Here is a 23,572-nt window from a genome sequence, read left to right on the forward strand (position 1 = left end):
ACTTCTCAAAATCTGCACACCACGCATCCCTGAGGGTTTGGGGAACAAATTCCCTCAAAAATATCTCTGAAAACTGAGCCCAAGTGAGTGGTACTGCATCGGCTGGTCTACCCTCCTCATAAACCTGCCACTACTGATACACTACTCCCGACAACTGAAATATAGTAAAAGAAACTCCGCTCACCTCCATTATACCCATGGTGCGGAGAATACAATGATATTCTTTAAAAAACACTATGTATCCTCGGTAGCTATGCCACTGAAAGTAGGTAGACTATACCTCTTGAACCTCTCGATCCTCTTTTGCTCCCCTTATGATGCCCCCGGCCTGGCCTCAGACTAAACCAGAATAACAGGTTGTACTAGCACCACATCCGAAACCTAACCAATATGAGCCTGCTGCTTTAGAGTACGGGCGTTGGGAGTATGAGCTCCTCCCCCAATCTGCAAAGTGGCTAGTACAATGGAGATCAATCCTGCTTGAGACAATGTACCAAACATGCTCAGGAACTACGCTAAAGTCTCTTGAAGTCCAGGGGTAACAACAGGCGCCTCTGGTGCCTGTCCCCCAATCGGAGCTACAGGCGATTCCTCAACTCTTGCTCTGACAGGTGCTCCAGCTGCGGCACGTGCCCCTCCTTGGCCTCTACCTCGGCCCTGGCCTCTCGCTGCTCTAGCAAAGGTGACAAGTGTCTTCTCAGCTGATCCGGTAGTGTGTATCCTCGCCATCTAAAGGCTCAAACTTTGAAATCAACAAATCTTCATGACATGAATAAAAGAAATGGAGATTTTTCCTAATAGTTATGTAGCTTCTCGAAGATAAGTACAGACATCTCGGTACCGATCCACAAGACTCTACTAAACTCGCTTATGACTCGTAGCACTTATGAACCTAGAGCTCTGATACCAACTTATCACCATCCCAATTTTCCTCCGTAGGATGTCATGACGATACCTAGTCTTTAAGACTATATAAGCCTAACACTTATTAAATAAATTCCAAAATTCAACCAACAATTATTAAATATGAAACAGAAATTTCTATACATAGCCAACAATCCCAAAACCGGTAGTACAAGTCATAAGCTCTACTGAGTTCGCTTTAAAAACTCTAAGTACAACTATTCTGTAATAGGAATAAACTGTACACAAATAACTTCTGAAGGTGACTCCAAGGCCTGCGAACGCGACACAAGGTATACCTTGAAGTCTCCATAGCAATATCTGATCCGCTATCTAACAATCCACAGACTCTGAAGTACCTGGATCTGCAAACAAATATATAGAAGTGTAATATGAGTACACCACAGTCGGTACTAAGTATCAAGACTAAGGTGTATGACAAACACAAGGAAAATCACACCATTATGCAAAAATTACCAATACAATATCCACAAACCATCACACATCATCCATGTCATTGCCACTCTTATCTCTCCGATAACCACCTGTATCACTCCGTGTACTAGCCACCCTTATAAAGCCCTGATGTGATGACCCGGCTGGTTGTCTTGAGAGTAATAGCCTCGATTCCATATTAACTACTTCTCTCATATCTATTTCTGCTTTTGTGACTTGGCGGGAGATTCCGCTTTGGTTTTTGGAGTGTTTTGGGACACTTAGTCCCTAAACGGAAAGCTTAAGTTTTAGGATTCGGACCGTAGTTAGAACTGTATGAAGATGACTCCGGAATGGAGTTTTATCAATTCCGTTAGCTTTGTTGGGTAATTTTGGGCTTAGAAGCGTGTCCAGATTGTGTTTTTGGAGGTCTGTAGCTCATATAGGCTTGAAATGGAAAAAGTCAAATTTTTGGAGTTTTGGACCGATACTAAAATTTTTGATAACGGGGTCGGATTCCAATTCCGAAAGTTGGAATAGGTCCGTAGTGTTGAATATGACCTATGTACAAAATTTGAGGTCAATCGGACGTGGTTTGGTTGGTTTTGGCATCAGTTGTCGAATTTGGAAGTTTCAAGTTTCTTTAAGTTTGAATTGGAGGGTGACTCGTGATTTTAGCGTTATCTGATGTGGTTTGAAGGCTCGACTAAGTTCTTATGGTATTTTAGGATTGGTTTGTATATTTGGTTAAGGTCCCAGGGGTCTCGGGTGTGTTTTGGATGCTTAACGAATGAATTTTGGACTTAGGGAAGTTGCTGAGTTTTTGCTGGTTTTGGTATTTCGCACCTGCGGAGGGGAGACCGCAAGTGCGGGCTCGTACGTGCGGAGTAATAGGCACAAATACGGATTTTGGAGGCTTGACCAGGGGTCGCAGGTGCGAGGAAGTTCCGCATTTGTGATGCCCGCAGATGCGCCCAAGGATTCGCAAGTGTGAAGGAAGACCGTAGAAGCGGACAGTGTTCCGCAGGCGCGCACGCGCAGGTGCGGCCCCCACTGCCGCATATGTGGACCCATCCCTCTTAAACAATTTTTGCACATGTGAGGGATTTTCCGCAGATGCGGCGTCACAGGTGCGACCCATGGCCCACAAGTGCGAAGATCGCTCGGCAAAAAGGGGCAGAATCGAATGTTGAGGTTCATATTCACATATTTGATTTTTGAGCTCGGGAGAAGGCGATTTCTTGAGGGATTTTCAGAGAAAGCTTTGGGGTAAAGATTCCTAACTTATTTTTGGTTGTATTTCATTAATCTATGGTTGTTTTCTCTATTTAATTAAGGAATTTGAGTGAGAAAGTTGTGAGAATGGGGGAAAATTCCCCAACCGATTTTCTGAGTTTTGAGTGGGATTTAGACATCGGATTTGAATAATTTTGGTACGAGTGTTCTTTTGAGCGAATGGGTGTTCTTAATTGGTAACTTTTACCCGAATCCGAGACGTGGGCCCGGGGAGGCTTTTTGAGCGATTATTCAATTTCTTGCCTTAGCTTTGATTTCGTTAGCTAGATAAGTTTCTTGTAGCTATATTTATGCTATGTAATTGATTTTGGCTAGATTTGGCCCACTTAGAGCCGGATATTCGTGAAAAGAGCATTGTGACGGATTGATTTTAGCTTGGTTCTAGGTAAGTAGCTTGCCTAACCTTGTGTGGGGGAACTCCCCTTAGGGTTTGGTACTGTTTGATATGTGAGCACCATGTACGTGAGGTGATGAGTATGTATACAGACTATTTGTTGTAAAACTCCATTTTACACTAAGTCATAACTTGTTTTCTCCTTATTTGAAACACACTAGCATATGTAACTATCCTGTTTAGACTAGAATAGCATGCCTAGTTGTTTAACTGCCTATTTGAACTCTGTACAACACGTTTAGTGAAATTACCTGCTTTCCTTAACTTGAACTTAGTCTAAACTGTAGGATTTCTTGCTGTAATTGTTATTTCGGTTGGTTGCGCTGCATATTTACTTTGGGACTATAGAACGGTATTCCTGGAGATCCCCCTTTACTGCATATTTACTTTGGGACTATGGAACGGTATTCCGGGAGATTCCCCTGTTTTGCATATTTATTTTTGGACTACAGAACGGTATTCTGGGAGATCCCCATGCACATTTATGTTTGGGACTACGAGACGGTATCTCGAGAAATCTCATATTGTTATCACTTTGTTATGAGCTGTTGTCTTTCATTGATTATATTCCTGATCCTGTTAGATTTCCGAATTTATTTTACTGTGATATTTTATTATATTTATACCAGTAGGGCCCTGATCTAATCTAGTCACTACTCGACCGAGGTTAGGCTTGGCACTTACTGGGTACCGTTGTGGTGTACTCACGCCCTTTCCTGTACATATTTTTCGTGTGTAGATCCTGGTTCATCTTACCAGCCTCATCACTAGTTACCGTCGTGACTGCTTATTGGAGACTTCAAGGTACATATGCTCTAGCCCGCAGATCCTCGGAGTCCCTCTCTATCCCCTTATGTTCATTTTTCCTTCTTTCTGTAGAAATGATGTATAGAACAGTTAAGACTTCTTAGTAGCTTGTGTCTTACGGTATTCCGGGGTTTTGGAAAATTATTTTGTACATTTTTAGAGGTGTTAATTATATATGCCGAGTGGCATTCAGTTGTTTATTAGATATTTGTTACTGTTAGTATTTAATGTTCATGCTTTAGTTTCACTTCCGCAAAAGTGTTAGGCTTACCTAGTCGTAGAGACTAGGTGCCGCCACGACGATTCATGGAGGGAGAAATTTGGTCATGACAAATTAGTATTAGAGCTCTAGGTTCATGGCAGTCGTGAGTCATAAGCCGGTTTATTAGAGTCTCGCGGATCTGTGCAGAGACGACTGTACTTATCTTCGGGGGGCTATGGAACTGTTAGGAACAAACATACTTCTTTGATTCCTTGTCGTGCGAGTTATTGGCATTAAATTCTAAAATTTCTTTATTCTATTCATTCTCGCAGATGGTAAGGACCCGTACAGGAGGATCTGACGACCAGGCACCTGCGTTCCCTGCTAGAGTTGCCAGAGGCCAGGGCCGGGGCCGGGGTAGAGTACGGCCACGCGGTGCAGCCACGCGAGCTGCTACAGAGGAGCCCCCAATAGTTCCAGCTGGAGGGAAGGCACCGGAGGTTCCTATTGCTGCACCAGCCCTCCAGGAGACTCTAGCCCAGTTCATGAGCTTGTTCAGCACCTTAGTTTAGGCTGGATTGATTCCGATAGCTCCCGCCATATTTCAGGCCGGGGGAGGGGCATAGACTCCCGTAGCCTACACTTCTGAACAGAGGGTCCAAGTTGATCAGACCCTAGAGTTCATTCCTATGCCGCCGGTAGCCCCGGTTCAGCATGAGACTAGGACAACCGCTTCTGAGGCGGAACAACTCAGACTTGAGAGGTACTAGAAGTACCAACCACCTACCTTCAACGGATTGGCTACATATGATGCTCAGGGTTTTCTGGAGGAGTGTCATCGTATTCTCCGTACTATGGGCGTAGCAGAGATGAGTGGGGTTTCTTTTACCACTTTTCAGCCTAGAGGAGAAGCCTATCAGTGGTGGCGTGCTTATGAGTTGAGTAGTCAGGATGAGGAAGCTTCACTTACATGGACTCAGTTCTCGGACATGTTTTTGAGGGAGTATGTCCCTCAGAGCCTCAGGGACTCATGGTGCGTGGAGTTTGAGCAGTTGCTCCAGGATGCTATGAATGTGTCAGAGTATGCAGTTTGCTTCAGTGATTTGGCCCGACATGCACCGGCCTTGGTTGCCACAGTTCGAGAGAGTGTTCGACGATTTATTGAGGGACTCCACCCCAGTATCAAGATTAGTATGGTCAGGGAGCTGGAGATGGATATTCCTTACCAGCATGTTGTGATTATTGCTAGGAGATTAGAGGGCATGATTTCCCGGGACCGAGAGGAGAAAGAGGCCAAGAGGTCTCGAGAGACTGGTTCTTATTTTGGAGCTCATGCCCCAATAGCCCACCATGGTAGGGGTTATGTGGGTCACCCCATTCATTCAGCTCTTCCAGCCGCCAGTGGTGTTCCAGCCCCTTTTAGGCCCCAGGAGCCTTATTATGCACCGCTAGTATCTAGTGTGCCTCCTGCTCGGGGTGCTTTTAGCGGCCAGTCCAGCAGACCTGGCCCGAGTCAGTCATAACAGCCACGCCCTTCGAGGGGTTATTTTGAGTGTGGAGACACCTGCCATATGGTGAGAGATTGCCCCAGACATAAGAGGGTTGCATCTATATCGACTTCTCAACCACCACGTGCTCCACCGGGTCCTTAGGCCATAATTCCTGCACTAGCTACCTCCCCATTTGCTCAGCCATCTCGAGGTGGATGTTGGGGAGGTCGAGGTCGCCCTAGAGGGGAAGGCCAGGCCAGGTATGATGCTCTTCTGGCTCGTACAGAGGCAGTTACTTCCAACTCTGTCATTACATGTATTGCTCCAGTCTGTCATAGAGATGCGTAGGTATTATTTGACCCAGGCTCTACATATTCATATGTGTCCTCTTATTTTGCCCCACATTTGGGCGTATCTCGGGATTCTTTGAGTTCCCAAGAGATGTCAGTATTGATACCCCTACAGTTGAGTCAGTTCCAGTAGTGAGGGATTTCCCAGATGTGTTTCCAGCTAATCTTTCGGGCATGCCGCCCGGTAGAGATATTGATTTTGGCATTGATTTGTTGCCGGGCACTCATCCCATATCTATTCCTCCGTATCGTATGGCTCCTCCTGAGTTGAAAGAGTTGACAAAGCAGTTGCAGGAGTTGCTTGATAAGGGCTTCATTCGGCTCAGTGTGTCACCTTGGGGTGCTCCTGTCTTGTTTGTGAAGAAAAATGATGGTTCTATGCGTATGTGTATTGATTATCACCAGTTGAACATAGTCACAGTGAAGAACATGTATGCTTTGCCTCGTATAGATGACCTATTTGATCAGTTACAGGGTGCCAAAGCATTTTCCAAGATTGACTTGCATTCAGGTTATCATCAGTTGAAGATTCGGGAGCCAGATATCCCGAAGACTGCTTTCAGGACTCGGTATGGCCATTACGAGTTCCTTGTGATGTCATTTGGGCTGACCAATGCCCCAACAGCCTTTATGCACTTGATTTACATTGTGTTCCGGTCCTATATTGATTCTTTCATCATCATATTCATTGATGACATTCTGGTGTATTCCCGGACTCGGGAGGATCATGAGCAACACCTCAGGATAGTGCTTCAGACTTTGAGAGAAAAGAAGTTGTATGCAAAATTCTCAAAATATGAGTTCTGGTTAGATTCCGTGGCATTCTTGAGTCATATTGTGTCGAGTGAGGGGATCAAGGTGGATCCGAAAAAGTTGGAAGTAGTGTAGAGTTGGCCCATACCATCCTTAGCTACAGAGATCCGGAGTTTTCTTAGGTTGGCGGGGTATTACTGTTGGTTTGTTGAGGGATTTGCTTTTATTGCAGCACCTATGACCAGGCTGACCTAGAAGGGTGCTTCGTTTAGGTGGACAGAGGAGTGTGAAGAGAGCTTTCAGAAGCTCAAGACATCTTTGACTACAACCCCAGTATTGGTATTGCCTTCAGGTTCATAGTCTTATATAGTTTATTGTGATGCGTCGCGAGTTGGCCTAGGCACAGTGTTGATGCAGGACCGTAATGTGATTGCCTACGCGTCCGTAGTGGTGAAGGTGCATGAAAAGAACTATCATGTCCATGACCTTGAGCTAACAACTATTATTCATGCCTTGAAGATTTGGTTGCACTATTTGTACGGTGTTCCTTGTGAGATCTACACTGATCACCGGAGTTTGCAGCATCTGTTCAAGTAGAAGGATCTTAATTTGCGTAAGAGGAGGTGGTTAGAGCTGCTTAAGGATTATGACATTACCATTTTGAACCATCCCGGGAAGGCCAATGTGGTGGTCGATACTTTGAGTCGTCGGGCAATGAGTTTGGGGAGTTTAGCTTATCTACCAGCAACAGAGAGGCCTATGGCATTGGATGTTCAGGCCTTAGACAACCAGTTTGTGAGATTGGATATTTCTGAGCCGAGTCGAGTATTGGCTTGTGTGGTCTCTTCATCTTCCCTTTATGATCGTATCAAGGAGCGTCAATATGATGACCCCCATATGCTTGTCCTTAAGGACACGGTCCAGCACGGTGATGCTAAGGAGGTCACTATTAGGGATGATGGCGTATTGAGGATGCAGGGCAGGCTATGTGTGCCTAAAGTAGATAGTGTATGTGAGTTGATTCTTCCGGAGGCTCATAGCTCGCGGTACTCTATTCATCCGGGAGCCGCGAAGATGTATCAGGACTTGAGGCAACATATTTGGTGGATAAGGATGAAGAAGGACATAGTAGAATATGTTGCTATATGTCTAAATTGCCAGCAAGTAAATCAGCGACCGGGTGGGTTGCTTCAGAAGATAGAGATTCCGTAGTGAAAATGGGAGTGGATCACTATGGACTTCGTTATTGGACTCCCATGGACTCAGCGAAAGTTTGATGCAGTTTGGGTGATTGTGGATAGGCTGACCAAGTCAGCTCATTTCATTCTTGTGATGACTACCTATTCTTCCGAGCAGCTAGCTTGACTTTACATTCGTGAGATTGTCAAACTTCATGGCGTACCGGTATCTATCATCTCTGACCGGGGCACGCAGTTTACATCGCGGTTCTGGAGAGCCCTACAGCAGGAGTTGAGTACGTGGGTGGAGTTGAGCACAACTTTTCACCCTCAGACGGACGGGCAGTTTGAGCGCACTATTCAGATTCTTAAAGATATGCTCCATGCGTGTGTGATGGAGTTTGGAGGCTCTCGGGATCCGTTCTTGCCACTTGCGAATTTTGCCTACAACAATAGTTATCAATCCAGCATTCAGATGGCACCGTATGAGGCTTTGTATGGTAGGCGGTGTCGGTCCCGAGTGGGTGGGTTCGAGCCGGGCGAGGCCATATTATTGGGTACGGACTTGGTTGAGGATGCCTTGGAGAAGGTGAAGGTGATTCAGGACAGACTTCACACAGCCCAGTCCAGATAGAAGAGCTATGCAAACCAGAAGGTTCGCGATGTTGCATTCATGGTTGGAGAGTGGGTCCTGCTTCAGATTTTTCCTATGAAGGGCGTTATGAGGTTCGAAAAGAGGGGAAAGCTGCGCCCAAGGTTTATTAGCCCCTTTGAGGTGTTGTGGCGAGTTGGGGAGGTTGCTTATGAGCTTTCCTTAATACCCAGCCTAGCAGGACTTCATCCGGTATTCCATGTTTCGATGCTCCAGAGGTATCACGACGATCCGTCTCATGTGTTGGATTTCAGCTCAATCCAGTTGGACAAGGATCTATCCTACGTTGAGGAGCCAGTGGCTATTTTGGACAGGCAGGTTCGGAAGTTGAGGTCTAAGAACATTGCATCAGTAAAGATTTAGTGGCGGGGTCAGCCGGTCGAGGAGGCGACTTGGGAGACCAAGGAGGATATGCGCAGCCGTTATCCTCATCTTTTCACCGCTTCAGGTATGTCTCTATACTCGTTCGAGGACGAACGATTGTTTTAAGAGGGGGAGGATGTGACGACCCAGCTGGTCATCTTGAGAGTTATAGCCCCGATCCCCTATTAACTGCTTCTCCCATATCTATATTTGTTTATTGTGACTTGCCGGTAGATTTCGCTTTGGTTTTTGGAGTATTTTGGGGCACTTAGTCCCTAAACGGAAAGCTTAAGTTTTAGAATTCGGACCGTAGTTGGAACTATATGAAGACGACTCCGGAATGGAGTTCCGTCGATTCCGTTAGCTCTATTGGGTGATTTTGGGCTTAGGAGCGTGTCCGGATTGTGTTTTGGAGATATGTAGCTCATTTAGGCTTGAAATGGCAAAAGTTGAATTTTTGGAGTTTTGGACCGGCAGTGGAATTTTTGATATCGGGGTCAGATTCCGATTCAGGAAGTTGGAATAGGTGTGTAGTATTGAATATAACTTGTGTGCAAAATTTGAGGTCAACCGGACGTGATTTGGTTGGTTTCACCATCAGTTGTCGAATTTGGAAGTTTCAAATTTCTTTAAGTTTGAATTGGAGGGTGACTCATGATTTTAGCATTGTTTGATATGGTTTGAAGGTTCGACTAAATTCGTATGGTGTTTTAGGATTGGTTGGTATATTTGGTTAAGGTCCCGGGGTCTCGGGTGTGTTTCAGATGCTTAACGGATGAATTTTGGACTTAGGGAAGTTGCTGAGTTTTTGTTGGTTCTAGTGTTTGGCACTTGAGAAGGGGAGACCGCACCTGCGGGCTCACCCGTGCGGAGGAACAGGCGCAGATGCAGATTTCAAAGGCTTGACGAGGGGTCGCAGGTGCGAGGAATTTCCGCATATGCGATGCCCACAGATGCTCCCAAGGATTCGCAGGTGCGGAGGAAGACCGCGGAAGCGGACATTGTTCCGCAGGCGCGCACGCGCAGGTGCAGCCCCCACTGCCGCATATGCGGACCCATCCCTCTTAAGTGATTTTCACACATGAGAGGGAGTTTCCGCATATGCGGCGTCGCAGGTGCGACCCATGGCCCGCAAGTGCGAAGATCGCTGGGGAAAAAGGGGCCGAATCGAGGGTTGAGGTTCATATTCAGAAATTTGTTTTTTTGAGCTCGGGAGAAGGCGATTTCTTGAGGGATTTTCAGAGAAAGCTTTGGGGTAACGATTCCTAACTTATTTTTGGTTGTATTTCATTAATCTATGGTTGTTTTCTCTATTTAATTAAGGAATTTGAGTGAGAAAGTTGTGAGAATGGGGGAAAATTCCCCAACCGAATTTCTGCGTTTTGAGTGAGATTTAGACATTGGATTTGGATAATTTTGGCACGAGTGTTCTTTTGAGCGAATGGGTGTTCTTAATTAGTAACTTTTACCTGAATCCGAGACGTGGGCCCGGGGAGGCTTTTTGAGCGATTATTCAATTTCTTGCCTTAGCTTTGATTTCATTAGCTAGATTAGTTTCTTGTAGCTATATTTATGCTATGTAATTGATTTTGGCTAGATTTGGCCCACTCAGAGCCGGATATTCGTGGAAAGAGCATTGTGACAGATTGATTTTAGCTTGGTTCTAGGTAAGTGGCTTGCCTAACCTTGTGTGGGGGAACTCCCCTTAGGGTTTGGTACCGTTTGATATGTGAGCACCATGTACGTGAGGTGATGAGTACGTACATAGACTATTTGTTGTAAAACTCCATTTTACACTAAGTCATAACTTGTTTTCTCCTTATTTGAAACACACTAGCATATGTAACTATCCTGTTTAGACTAGAATAGCATGCCTACTTGTTTAACTGCCTATTTGAACTCTGTACAACACGTTTAGTGAAATTACCTGCTTTCCTTAACTTGAACTTAGTCTAAACTGTAGGATTTCTTGCTGTAATTGTTATTTCGGTTGGTTGCGCTGCATATTTACTTTGGGACTATAGAACGGTATTCCTGGAGATCCCTCTTTACTGCATATTTACTTTGGGATTATGGAACGGTATTTCGGGAGATCCCCTTGTTTTGCATATTTATTTTTGGACTACAGAACGGTATTCTGGGAGATCCCCATGCACATTTATGTTTGGGACTACGAGACGGTATCTCGGAAAATCCCATGTTGTTATCACTGTGTTATGAGCTGTTGTCTTTCATTGATTATATTCCTGATCCTGTTAGATTTTCGTATTTATTTTGCTGTGATATTTCATTATATTTATACCAGTAGGGCCCTGATCTGATCTAGTCACTACTCGACCGAGGTTAGGCTTGGCACTTACTGGGTACCGTTGTGGTGTACTCATGCCCTTTCCTGCACATATTTTTCGTGTGTAGATCCAGGTTCACCTTACCAGCCTCATCACTAGTTACCGTCGTGACTGCTTATTGGAGACTTCAAGGTACATATGCTCTAGCCCGCAGATCCTCGGAATCCCTCTCTATCCCCTTATGTTTATTTTTCCTTCTTTCTGTAGAAATGATGTATAGAACGGTTAAGACTTCTTAGTAGCTTGTGTCTTACGGTATTCCGGGGTTTTGGGAAATTATTTTGTACATTTTTAGAGGTGTTTATTATATATGCCGAGTGGCATTCAGTTGTTTATTAGATATTTGTTACTGTTAGTATTTAATGTTCATGCTTTAGTTTCACCTCCGCAAAAGTGTTAGGCTTACCTAGTCGTAGAGACTAGGTGCCGCCACGACGATTCACGGAGGGAGAAATTTGGTCGTGACAAATTGGTATTAGAGCTCTAGGTTCATGGCAGTCATGAGTCACAAGCCGTTTTATTAGAGTCTCGCGGATCTGTGCAGAGACGTCTGTACTTATCTTCGGGGGGCTATGGAACTGTTAGGAACAAACATACTTCTTTGATTCCTTGTCGTGCGAGTTATTGGCATTAAATTCTAAAAATTCTCTATTCTATTCTTTCTCGCAGATGGTGAGGACCCGTACCGGAGGATCTGACGACCAGGCACCCGCGTCCCCTACTAGAGCTGCCAGAGGCCAGGGCCGGGGCCGGGGTAGAGTACGGCCACGCGGTGCAGCCACGCGGTGCAGCCACGCGAGCTGCTACAGAGGAGCCCCCAATAGTTCCAGCTGGAGGGAAGGCACCGGAGGTTCCTATTGCTGCACTAGCCCTCCAGGAGACTCTAGCCCAGTTCATGAGCATGTTCAGCACCTTAGTTTAGGCTGGATTGATTCCGTTAGCTCCCGCCACATTTCAGGCCGGGGGAAGGGCATAGACTCCCGTAGCCTACACTCCTGAGCAGAGGGTCCAAGTTGATCAGGCCCTAGAGTTCATTCCTATGCCGCCGGTAGCCCCGGTTCAGCATGAGACTAGGACAACCGCTTCTAAGGCGGAACAGCTCAGACTTGAGAGGTACTAGAAGTACCAACCACCTACCTTCAACGGATTGGCTACATATGATGCTCAGGGTTTTCTAGAGGAGTGTCATCGTATTCTCCGTACTATGGGCGTAGCAGAGATGAGTGGGGTTTCTTTTACCATTTTTCAGCCTAGAGGAGAAGCCTATCAGTGGCGGCGTGCTTATGAGTTGAGTAGTCAGGATGAGGAAGCTTCACTTACATGGACTCAGTTCTCGGACATGTTTTTGAGAGAGTATGTCCCTTAGAGCCTCAGGGACTCATGGTGCGCGGAGTTTGAGCAGTTGCGCCAGGATGCTATGAATGTGTCAGAGTATGCAGTTTGCTTTAGTGATTTGGCCCGACATGCACCGGCCTTGGTTGCCACAGTTCGAGAGAGTGTTCGACGATGTATAGAGGGACTCCACCCCAGTATCAAGATTAGTATGGTCAGGGAGCTGGAGATGGATATTCCTTACCAGCATGTTGTGATTATTGCTAGGATATTAGAGGGCATGATTTCCCGGGACCGAGAGGAGAAAGAGGCCAAGAGGTCTCGAGAGACTGGTTCTTATTTTGGAGCTCATGCCCCAACAGCCCACCATGGTAGGGTTTATGTGGGTCACCCCGTTCATTCAGCTCTTCCAGCCGCCAGTAGTGTTCCAGCCCCTTTTAGGCCCCAGGAGCCTTATTATGCACCGCTAGTATCTAGTGTGCCTCCTGCTCGGGGTGCTTTTAGCGGCCAGTCCAGCAGACCTGGCCCGAGTCAGTCACAACAGCCACGCCCTCCGAGGGGTTGTTTTGAGTGTGGAGACACCTGCCATATGGTGAGAGATTGCCCCAGACATAAGAGGGTTGCATCTACATAGACTTCTCAACCACCACATGCTTCACTGGGTCCTTAGGCCATGATTCCAGCACTAGCTACCTCCCCATTTGCTCAGCCATCTCGAGGTGGAGGTCGGGGAGGTCGAGGTCGCCCTAGAGGGGAAGGCCAGGCCAGGTATGATGCTCTTCTGGCTCGTACAGAGGCAGTTACTTCCAACTCTGTCATTACATGTATTTCTCCAGTCTGTCATAGAGATGTGTAGGTGTTATTTGACCCATGCTCTACGTATTCATATGTGTCCTCTTATTTTGCCCCACATTTGGGCGTATCTCGGGATTCTTTGAGTTCCCATGTTTATGTGTCTACTCCTGTGGGAAATTCTCTTGTTGTGGACCGCGTGCATCGGTCGTGTTTGATTGCTCTTAGTGGTTTTGAGACCAGAGCCGACTTATTATTAATCAGCATGGTAGATTTTGATGTTATCTTGGGCATGGACTGGTCTTTGCCCCACTATGCTATTCTTGATTGTCACGCTAAGACCGTGACGCTGGCTATGCCAGGCTTACCATGATTAGAGTGGAGAGGTACCTTAGAGTATACTCCCCGCAGAGTTATTTCATTTCTTAAAGCTCAACTAATGGTTGAGAAGGGGTGTGATGCGTATCTAGCTTATATGAGAGATGTCAGTATTGATACCCCTACAGTTGAGTCAGTTCCAGTAGTGAGGGATTTCCCATATGTGTTTCCAGCTAATCTTTCGGGCATGCCGCCCGATAGAGATATTGATTTTGGCATTGATTTGTTGCCGGGCACTCATCCCATATCTATTCCTCTGTATTGTATGGCTCCTCCTGAGTTGAAAGAGTTGACGGAGCAGTTGCAGGAGTTGCTTGATAAGGGCTTCATTCGGCTCAGTGTGTCACCTTGGGGTGCTCATGTATTGTTTGTGAAGAAAAATGATGGTTCTATGCGTATGTGTATTGATTATCACCAGTTGAACATAGTCACAGTGAAGAACATGTATCCTTTGCCTCGTATAGATGACCTATTTGATCAGTTACAGGGTGCCAAAACATTTTCCAAGATTGACTTGCATTCAGGTTATCATCAGTTGAAGATTTGGGAGCCAGATATACCGAAGGCTTCTTTCAGGACTCGGTATGGCCATTACGAGTTCCTTGTGATGTCATTTGGGCTGACCAATGCCCCAACAGCCTTTATTCACTTGATTTACATTATGTTCCGGTCCTATATTGATTCTTTCGTCATCGTATTCATTGATGACATTCTGGTGTATTCCCGGACTCGGGAGGATCATGAGCATCACCTCAGGATAGTGCTTCAGACTTTGAGAGAAAAGAAGTTGTATGCAAAATTCTCAAAATGTGAGTTCTGGTTAGATTCCGTGGCATTCTTGAGTCATATTGTGTCGAGTGAGGGGATCAAGGTGGATCCAAAAAAGTTGGAAGTAGTGCAGAGTTGGCCCATACCATCCTTATCTACAGAGATCTGGAATTTTCTTAGGTTGGCGGGGTATTACTGTCGGTTTGTTGAGGGATTTGCTTTTATTGCAGCACCTATGACCAGGCTGACCCAGAAGGGTGCTTCGTTCAGGTGGACAGAGGAGTGTGAAGAGAGCTTTCAGAAGCTCAAGACATCTTTGTCTACAACCCCAGTATTGGTATTGCCTTCAGGTTCATGGTCTTATACAGTTTATTGTGATATTTTGCGAGTTGGCCTAGGCACAGTGTTGATGCAGGACCGTAATGTGATTGCCTACGCGTCCGTACAGCTGAAGGTGCATGAAAAGAACTATCCTGTCCATGACCTTGAGCTAACAACTATTGTTCATGCCTTGAAGATTTGGTTGCACTATTTGTACAGTGTTCCTTGTGAGATCTACACTGATCACCGGAGTTTGCAGCATCTGTTCAAGTAGAAGGATCTTAATTTGCGTAAGAGGAGGTGGTTAGAGCTGCTTAAGGATTATGACATTACCATTTTGAACCATCCCGGGAAGGCCAATGTGGTGGCCGATGCTTTGAGTCGTCGGGCAGTGAGTTTGGGGAGTTTAGCTTATCTACCAGCAACAGAGAGGCCTATGGCGTTGGATGTTCAGGCCTTAGACAACCAATTTGTGAGATTGGATATTTCTGAGCCGATTCGAGTATTGGCTTGTGTTGTCTGTTGATCTTCCCTTTATGATCGTATCAAGGAGCGTCAGTATGATGACCCCCATATGCTTTTCCTTAAGGACATGGTCCAACACGGTGATGCTAAGGAGGTCACTATTAGGGATGATGGCGTATTGAGGATACAGGGCAGGCTTTGTGTGCCTAATGTAGATAGTGTGTGTGAGTTGATTCTTCCGGAGGCTCATAGCTCGCGGTACTCTATTCATCCGGGTGACGCGAAGATGTATCAGGACTTGAGGCAACATTTTTGGTAGAGAAGGATGAAGAAGGACATAGTAGAGTATGTTGCTATATGTCTAAATTGTCAGCAAGTAAAGTATGAGCATCAGCGACCGGGTGGGTTGCTTCAGAAGATAGAGATTCCGTAGTGAAAATGGGAGTGGATAACTATGGACTTCGTTGTTGGACTCCCATGGACTCAGCGAAAGTTTGATGCAGTTTGGGTGATTGTGGACAGGCTGACCAAGTCAGCTCATTTCATTCTTGTGATGACTACCTATTCTTCCGAGCAGCTGGCTCGAGTTTACATTCGTGAGATTGCCAGACTTCATGGCGTACCGGTATCTATCATCTCTAACCGGGGCACGCAGTTTACATCGCGGTTTTGGAGAGCCCTACAGCAGGAGTTGAGTACGTGGGTGGAGTTGAGCACAACTTTTCACCCTCAGACGGACGGGCAGTTTGAGCGCACAATTCAGATTCTTTAAGATATGCTCCGTGCGTGTGTGATGGAGTTTGGAGGCTCTTGGGATCCGTTCTTGCCACTTGCGAAGTTTGCCTACAACAATAATTATCAATCCAGCATTCAGATGGCACCGTATGAGGCTTTGTATGGTAGGTGATGTCGGTCCCGAGTGGGTTGGTTCGAGCCGGGCGAGACCAGATTATTGGGTACGGACTTGGTTGAGGATGCCTTGGAGAAGGTGAAGGTGATTCAGGACAGACTTCACACAGCCCAGTCCAGATAGATGAGCTATGCGGACCAGAAGATTCGCGATGTTGCATTCATGGTTGGAGAGTGGGTCCTGCTTCGAATTTTTCCTATGAAGGGCGTTATGAGGTTCGAAAAGAGGGGAAAGCTGCGCCCAAGGTTTATTAGCCCCTTTGAGGTGTTGCGGCGAGTTGGGGAGGTTGCTTATGAGCTTTCCTTAACACCCAGCCTAGCAGGACTTCATCCGGTATTCCATGTTTCGATGCTCCAGAGGTATCACGATGATCCGTCTCATGTGTTGGATTTCAGCTCAATCCAGTTGGACAAGGATCTATCCTACATTGAGGAGCCAGTGGCTATTTTGGACAGGCAGGTTCGGAAGCTGAGGTCTAAGAACATTGCATCAGTAAAGATTCAGTGGCGGGGCCAGCCGGTCGAGGAGGCGACTTGGGAGACCAAGGAGGATATGCGCAGCCATTATCCTCATCTTTTCACCGCTTCAGGTATGTCTCTATACTCGTTCGAGGACGAACGATTCTTTTAAGAGGGGGAGGATGTGACGACCTTGCTGGTCATCTTGAGAGTTATAGCCCTGATCCCCTATTAACTGCTTCTCCCATATCTATTTTTGTTATTGTGACTTGTCGATAGATTTCGCTTTGATTTTTGGAGTATTTTGGGACACTTAGTCCCTAAACGGAAAGCTTAAGTTTTAGGATTCGGACCGTAGTTGGAACTGTGTGAAGACGACTCCGGAATAGAGTTCCGTCAATTCCGTTAGCTCTATTGGGTGATTTTGGGCTTAGGAGCGTGTCCGGATTGTGTTTTGGATATATGTAGCTCATTTAGGCTTGAAATGGCAAAAGTCGAATTTTTGGAGTTTTGGACCGGCAGTGGAATTTTTGATATCGGGGTCAGATTCCAATTCAGGAAGTTGGAATAGGTCTGTAGTATTGAATATGACTTGTGTGCAAAATTTGAGGTTAACCGGACGTGATTTGGTTGGTTTCGGCATCAGTTGTCGAATTTGGAAGTTTCAAATTTCTTTAAGTTTGAATTGGAGGGTGACTCATGATTTTAGCGTTGTTTGATATGGTTTGAAGGTTCGACTAAGTTCGTATGGTGTTTTAGGATTGGTTGGTATGGTTGGTTAAGGTCCCGAGGTCTCGGGTGTGTTTCAGATGCTTAACCGATGAATTTTGGACTTAGGGAAGTTGCTGAGTTTTTGCTGGTTCTGGTGTTTGGCACCTGCGAAGGGGAGACCGCACGTGCGGGCTCACACGTGCGGAGGAACAGGCGCAAATGCAAATTTCGAAGGCTTGACCAGGGGTCGCAGGTGCGAGGAATTTCCGCATATGCGATGTCCGCAGATGCTCCCAAGGATTCGCAGGTGCGGAGGAAGACCGTAGAAGCGGGCATTGTTCCGCAGACGCGCACGCGCAGGTGCAGCCCCCACTGCCGCATATGCGGACCCATCCCTCTTAAGTGATTTTCACACATAAGAGGGCGTTTTCGCAGATGCGGCGTCGCAGGTGCGACCCATGGCCCGCAAGTACGAAGATCGCTGGGAAAAAGGGGCCGAATCGAGGGTTGAGGTTCATATTTAGAAATTTGTTTTTTTGAGCTCGGGAAAAGGCTATTTCTTGAGGGATTTTCAAAGAAAGTTTTGGGGTAACGATTCCTAACTTTTTTTTGGTTGTATTTCATTAATCTATGGTCATTTTCTCCCTTTAATTAAGGAATTTGAGTGAGAAAATTGGGAGAATGGGGGAAACATTCCCCAACCGAATTTCTAAGTTTTGAGTGGGATTTAGACATCAGATTTGGATAATTTTGGTATGAGTGTTCTTTTGAGAGAATGGGTGTTCTTAATTGGTAACTTTTACCCGATTCCGAGACGTGGGCTCAGGGAGGCTTGTTGAGCGATTATTCAATTTCTTGCCTTAACTTTGATTTCGTTAGCTAGATTAGTTTCTTTTAGCTATATTTATGCTATGTAATTGATTTTGGCTAGATATGGGTCACTCGGAGCCGGATATTCGTGGAAAGAGCATTGTGATGGATTGATTTTAGCTTGGTTCGAGGTAAGTGGCTTGCCTAACCTTGTGTGGGGGAACTCCCCCTAGGATTTGGTATTGTTTGATATGTGAGCGTTGTGTACGTGAGGTGACGAGTACGTACACGGGCTATTTGTTTTAAAACTCCATTTTTCACTAAGTCATAGCTTGTTTTCTCCTTATTTGAAACACGCTAGCATATGTAACTATGTTGTTTAGACTAGAATAACATGCCTACTTGTTTAACTTCCTATTTGAACTCTATGCAGCACGTTTAGTGAAATTACCTGCTTTCCTTGACTTGAACTTAGTCTAAACTGTAGGATTTCTTGCTGTAATTGTTATTTCGGTTGGTTGCGCTACATATTTACTTTGGGACTACGGAACGGTATTCCGGGAGATCCCCCTGTACTAGATATTTACTTTGGGACTACGGAACGGTATTTTGGGAGATTTCCCTATTTTGCATATTTATTTTGGGACTACGGAACGGTATTCCGGGAGATCCCCCTACACATTTACGTTTGGGACTACGAGACGGTATCTTGGGAGATCCCCTGTTATTATCACTGTGTTCTGATTTGTTGTCTTTCATTGATTCTATTCCTGATCTTGTTAGATTTTCGTATTTATTTTACTATGATATTTCATTCAGTCTTATTTCATTATATTTATACCAGTAGGGCCCTGAACTGATCTCGTCACTACTCAATCGAGGTTATACTTGGCACTTACTGGGTACTGTTGTGGTGTACTCACACCCTTTCATGCACATATTTTTTGTGTACAGATCCAGGTTTATCTTACCAGCCTCATCACTAGTTGCAGTCGCGACTACTTATTGGAGACTTCAAGGTACATCTGCTCTCGCCCGTAGATCCTCGGAGTCCCCCTCTATCCCCCTCTGTTCATTTTTTCTTCTTTCTGTAGAAATGATATATAGAACGGTTAAGACTTCTTAGTAGCTTGTGACTTACGGTATTCCGGGTTTTGGAAAATTATTTTGTACATTTTCAGAGGTGTTAATTGTATATGCCGAGTGGCATTCAGTTATTTATTAGATATTTGTTACTGTTAGTAGTTAATGTTCATGCTTTAGTTTCACTTCCGCAAAAGTATTAGGCTTACCTAGTCGTAGAGACTAGGTGCCGTCACGACGGTTCACGGAGGGAGAAATTGGGTCATGACACCTAACAATAACATTTTCCACCCTTATCTCTCTGATAGCCACTTATATCACTCTGTATAATAGCCACCCTTATCACTCCGCCCGTACAATAACACAATAGTCACCCTTATCACTGCGTACACTCAACAACGGTGAAATGCCACCCTTATGCTCTACATAACAACATTGGTGAAATGCCACCCTTATACTCTTCATAACAACAATCAAAACCACACAACAATTAACAAATGATAACATCACAACAATGTGACATATCAACTCATAACACAAGTCGAAACATAAAAAACGAGCGCAGCACAACCAAAACCTATCCAAAACTCACCCCGAGCCCCTCGAGACCCCCTCCGAACAAACCAATAAGTCCCAAAACATAATACGGACCTTCTCGAGGTCTCAAATCACATCAAACAATTCCAAAAGTACGAATCTCACCTCAAATCAAACTTAATGAACATATGAACTTTCAACTTCTACAACTCGTGCCGAATCATATCAAATCAACTCGGAATGACGTCAAATTTTGTATGCAAGTCCCAAATGACACAACAGAGCTATACCAACTCCCGGAATCAAAATCCGAACTCGATATCAATAAAGTAAACTTCCGGTCAAACCTTTCAACCTTCCAAACCTTCGGCTTTCCAAGTTTTGCCAAAATGCATGAAATCAACCTACGGACCTCCAAATACAAATCCGGAAATATGCCTAAGTCCAAATTCACCATACAAAGTTATTGAAATTATCAAAATACCATTCCGGAGTCGTTTACATAAAAGTCAAACTTCGGTCAACTCTTGTCACTTAAGCTTCTAAAACAAGAATCATTCTTCCAAATCAATCCTGAATTATCCGAAAACCGAACCCGGCCACACACGAAAGTCATGATACACAATACAAAGCTACTTGAGACTTTAAGCCACCAAACAGAATACTAATTCTCAAAATGACTGGTCGGGTCATTACAGTTATAATAAATTAAATGGTATTCATAGAATAATATTTTTTACACTGTCTATACATAAAAGTTAAATCATGAAGTCTATCAAACCTGTTATTAGAAATTTATCACATATAGTACGCCCACTGTGATTTAGAAGATGCTATTGATGTGCGAACACTTATACTAAAAGGGTATTCTTTTATCCCCCTAAAAATATTGTAAGTGAATTTTGTTCCACCCTTCATGACCCCAAACCCAACGCGTGGAAACATTTGATTTATGAGTGTGTTTTACACTAAAATTAAGGGATAAAATGAATTTTAAAAAATTATTATAAAATAAAGATACCCTTTACTTTATAAATAGACCCAACGGTAAAATTATATTGCCCGATCCAATTCTTCTTCAAGAACCCTAAATCTCCCCTCCTTCAATTACTCACAAATTCTTGCCAAGTTATGAAATTTTGAACAAAATCAAATCCATTTATCTGAATCAAAACCTTATTCTTCTCTATAATCTTTTGGTTCATCTGATTTTAGGGCTTATGAAGTGCTTCAATTTCATATTATTTGAGGGGTTCATCTGATTTTAGGGCTTAGTCGATGATGCGATCAACTAACTTGGCTAGGCTTTGCATGGAAGATGATGATCCTGGGTTGAATGGAGAAGTGCGCTGAAATCATAGTTTCGTTTTGCCGATATTGACTGCTTGGACCCCTCGGAACCCCGGTAGAAGATATTGGGTATGTCCATACCATAGGGTAAGTTTAATTTTTGTAAATTAGTTGAAGCTTTCATTGATTGGCCTTTAATTAATTCCTTGTGTTTCATCATTGTAGGGTCCAAAATCTTATAATTTTTGGCGTTGGAGAGATGCAGAAATTGATCAAAGATCAAAATTTATTATTCCTAAACTGGTGGAGAAAGTTGGTGAGCTTGAAAGTGCATTGGAATTGTATGAAAGTGTTGAGAAGCCTAGGGGAAAAAACAAGCGGAAAGGAATATAGAGATGTAATTGGAGAAGTTGGATGGAGAGATTGACAAGATGAAAGGAAGGGAGAAGAAGTGGAGGATCAGTTTGGTTAAGTCCAAGATTAGGGAGAAATTACTTTGGTTTTTGGTGTTGTGTGGATGTGTTATAGCTATAAGCTATTGGTTTCATCTAGTATATGTGAAGAAACATTCAATGAAGTTTCCTTAGGCTCTGTTGTGGCAGTAGTATCTTTAGTGTTGCATCATTTTGTTGTTGCATATTTTGTAAAAAAATGGCGTAACTTTTGTTTTAGTATAATGCACCTTGTTGATATAGTTTATGTTGTTAAAATTGGCAATATGTGTGTTACAAATGCAAGCTTTATATTGATTAACAACTTTGCAGTCACTGTTGCATATTAGCAGTATATTTATGCAGAAAACAGATTGCAATCGTTGCATATTGCAGAAAACAGATTGCAGTCATTGCATATTTATGCAGAAAACAGAAAAATAGACTTAAACTGAAAAACTAACTTAACAAAATTGCAGTCATTGCTGCAAATCATTTCAAGAAAATAAACCTATAAATATGTAATAACTACTGTATATTGTAGAAAAATAGACTTAAACATAAAAACTGAAAAGCTGACTTAACAAAATTGCAGTCATTGCTGCATATCATTTAAAAAAACAGACTTACAAATCTATAATCATTGCTGCATATTATTCCACAAAACAGACTTAGAAACTTTCAGTCATTTCTGCATATAGTTACATACCAAAACGAGAAATTCATATTGTCTTTACATATACCAACTGCCAAAAGGCAAACAAAAACACTACAGTACTAATATCTACTAGGCAGTTGATTGTCGTGATGATGAACTTGTTTGGCTCAAACAAACTCTTTCAGATGCCTTTGACCCTATCTCCATTCTTTTCTTAGTTTGAATGTGTTGAATATTCCTTGAGGTGATAGCTTCTTTAGTTTTCCATTTCACCCATGTTCTTGATTTCTGTCCAATATCTCCAGCCACTACTGCAGAGTTTATAGGCATAATCGACATTCTAGGCTATATTCACAAAAACAAACTTAGTTAGTTTAAATCCAAGTTTGATCAAAAGGAGTTCATAGTCACAGTTGACATTCTATGCTTACATTATAGATGGAAGCTCCATTTTCTATATGTAGAATTCCCATACCAATCATTCTTGGCCTTTTATAGGGTGTCCCTCTTCCTATACAAATAGCAATATCCTATAACAAGTGCAAATTATTAAGAAGTTAAATATAAAATAGACCTACAAAAGTGTCGTCTATAGAAGTAACTTCAGAGTACTTACCTGTTTTGTTGAACCTCTTGGTCTTCCTCTTCCTATTCCTATTTTTGGTACACTTTGAGCTGAAGGTGTTGATGAAGAACCAACACTTGATGACTTTGAACTACCAGTTGATCTTCCAGTTCCTTGTCCACCCTTGTGAATACCTTTCTTATTATGGCCTTTAGCATGACAGTTGTTGCAGGTCATCTGAGTACCTATTTTGGAAAGCTTTTCTGTTTTATTTTCAGTTGGTTCCTTCCTTCTCACTTTCTTGGGCCCGCCAAGCATTATTCTTACTTTAAGTGGTATAACTGAAGGGTTTTGTGATTGTGGCCACATATCCATAATTTGTACAGGCTGAAGGAAGTGATTGTAGGTCTTCATATAAGTCTCCTTATGGTACCAATATGCAATGTAGTTAACTTGCTCCAATATTTTGAAATGGATAGCAGCTACAATATGAGCACATGGTATACCCTTCATCATCCAAGCTCTACAGGTGAAGGTTAGCTTGTTCAGATTCACTATATGCTTACTAATGAGTCCTTCATTTACTTCATAACCATATTGACTATTTCAGTGCACCACACATTTCATTGATTTTGTTGTGTTCTCATGGAACACCTTCAGTGCCATTGGAAAAATATCATTGATCCAATTATCGCAGAAATCTCTCATTTTGTGCTATTCTTATCATCATCTTCACCCTGATCTCTTCAAGCATTGTGATGATTGTCTTGTATCTTGACCCCAATATCCAAGAATTGAAAGTTTCAGCCATATTGTTGTCAGTACTGTCACAATTGCTGGAATACTTGAAATATACCTTGCACCACCTCTCTTTGTTATAGTATAGCATGTC

The 23,572-nt window shown here is 43.8% G+C and overlaps 1 protein-coding gene across 1 annotated transcript; it reads left to right on the plus strand.

The window, feature by feature from the left end:
- Positions 1 to 4,891: 4,891 nt before the first annotated feature.
- Positions 4,892 to 21,419, plus strand: LOC138901935 (uncharacterized). The gene is made up of 2 exons (XM_070189735.1): positions 4,892 to 5,125; positions 21,252 to 21,419. The coding sequence occupies exons 1-2, from the start codon at positions 4,892 to 4,894 to the stop codon at positions 21,417 to 21,419; spliced, it is 402 nt and encodes a 133-aa protein (XP_070045836.1).
- Positions 21,420 to 23,572: the final 2,153 nt, after the last annotated feature.

This window comes from Nicotiana tomentosiformis, chromosome 11 (genome assembly GCF_000390325.3).
Source record: "Nicotiana tomentosiformis chromosome 11, ASM39032v3, whole genome shotgun sequence".
NCBI lineage: Eukaryota > Viridiplantae > Streptophyta > Magnoliopsida > Solanales > Solanaceae > Nicotiana > Nicotiana tomentosiformis.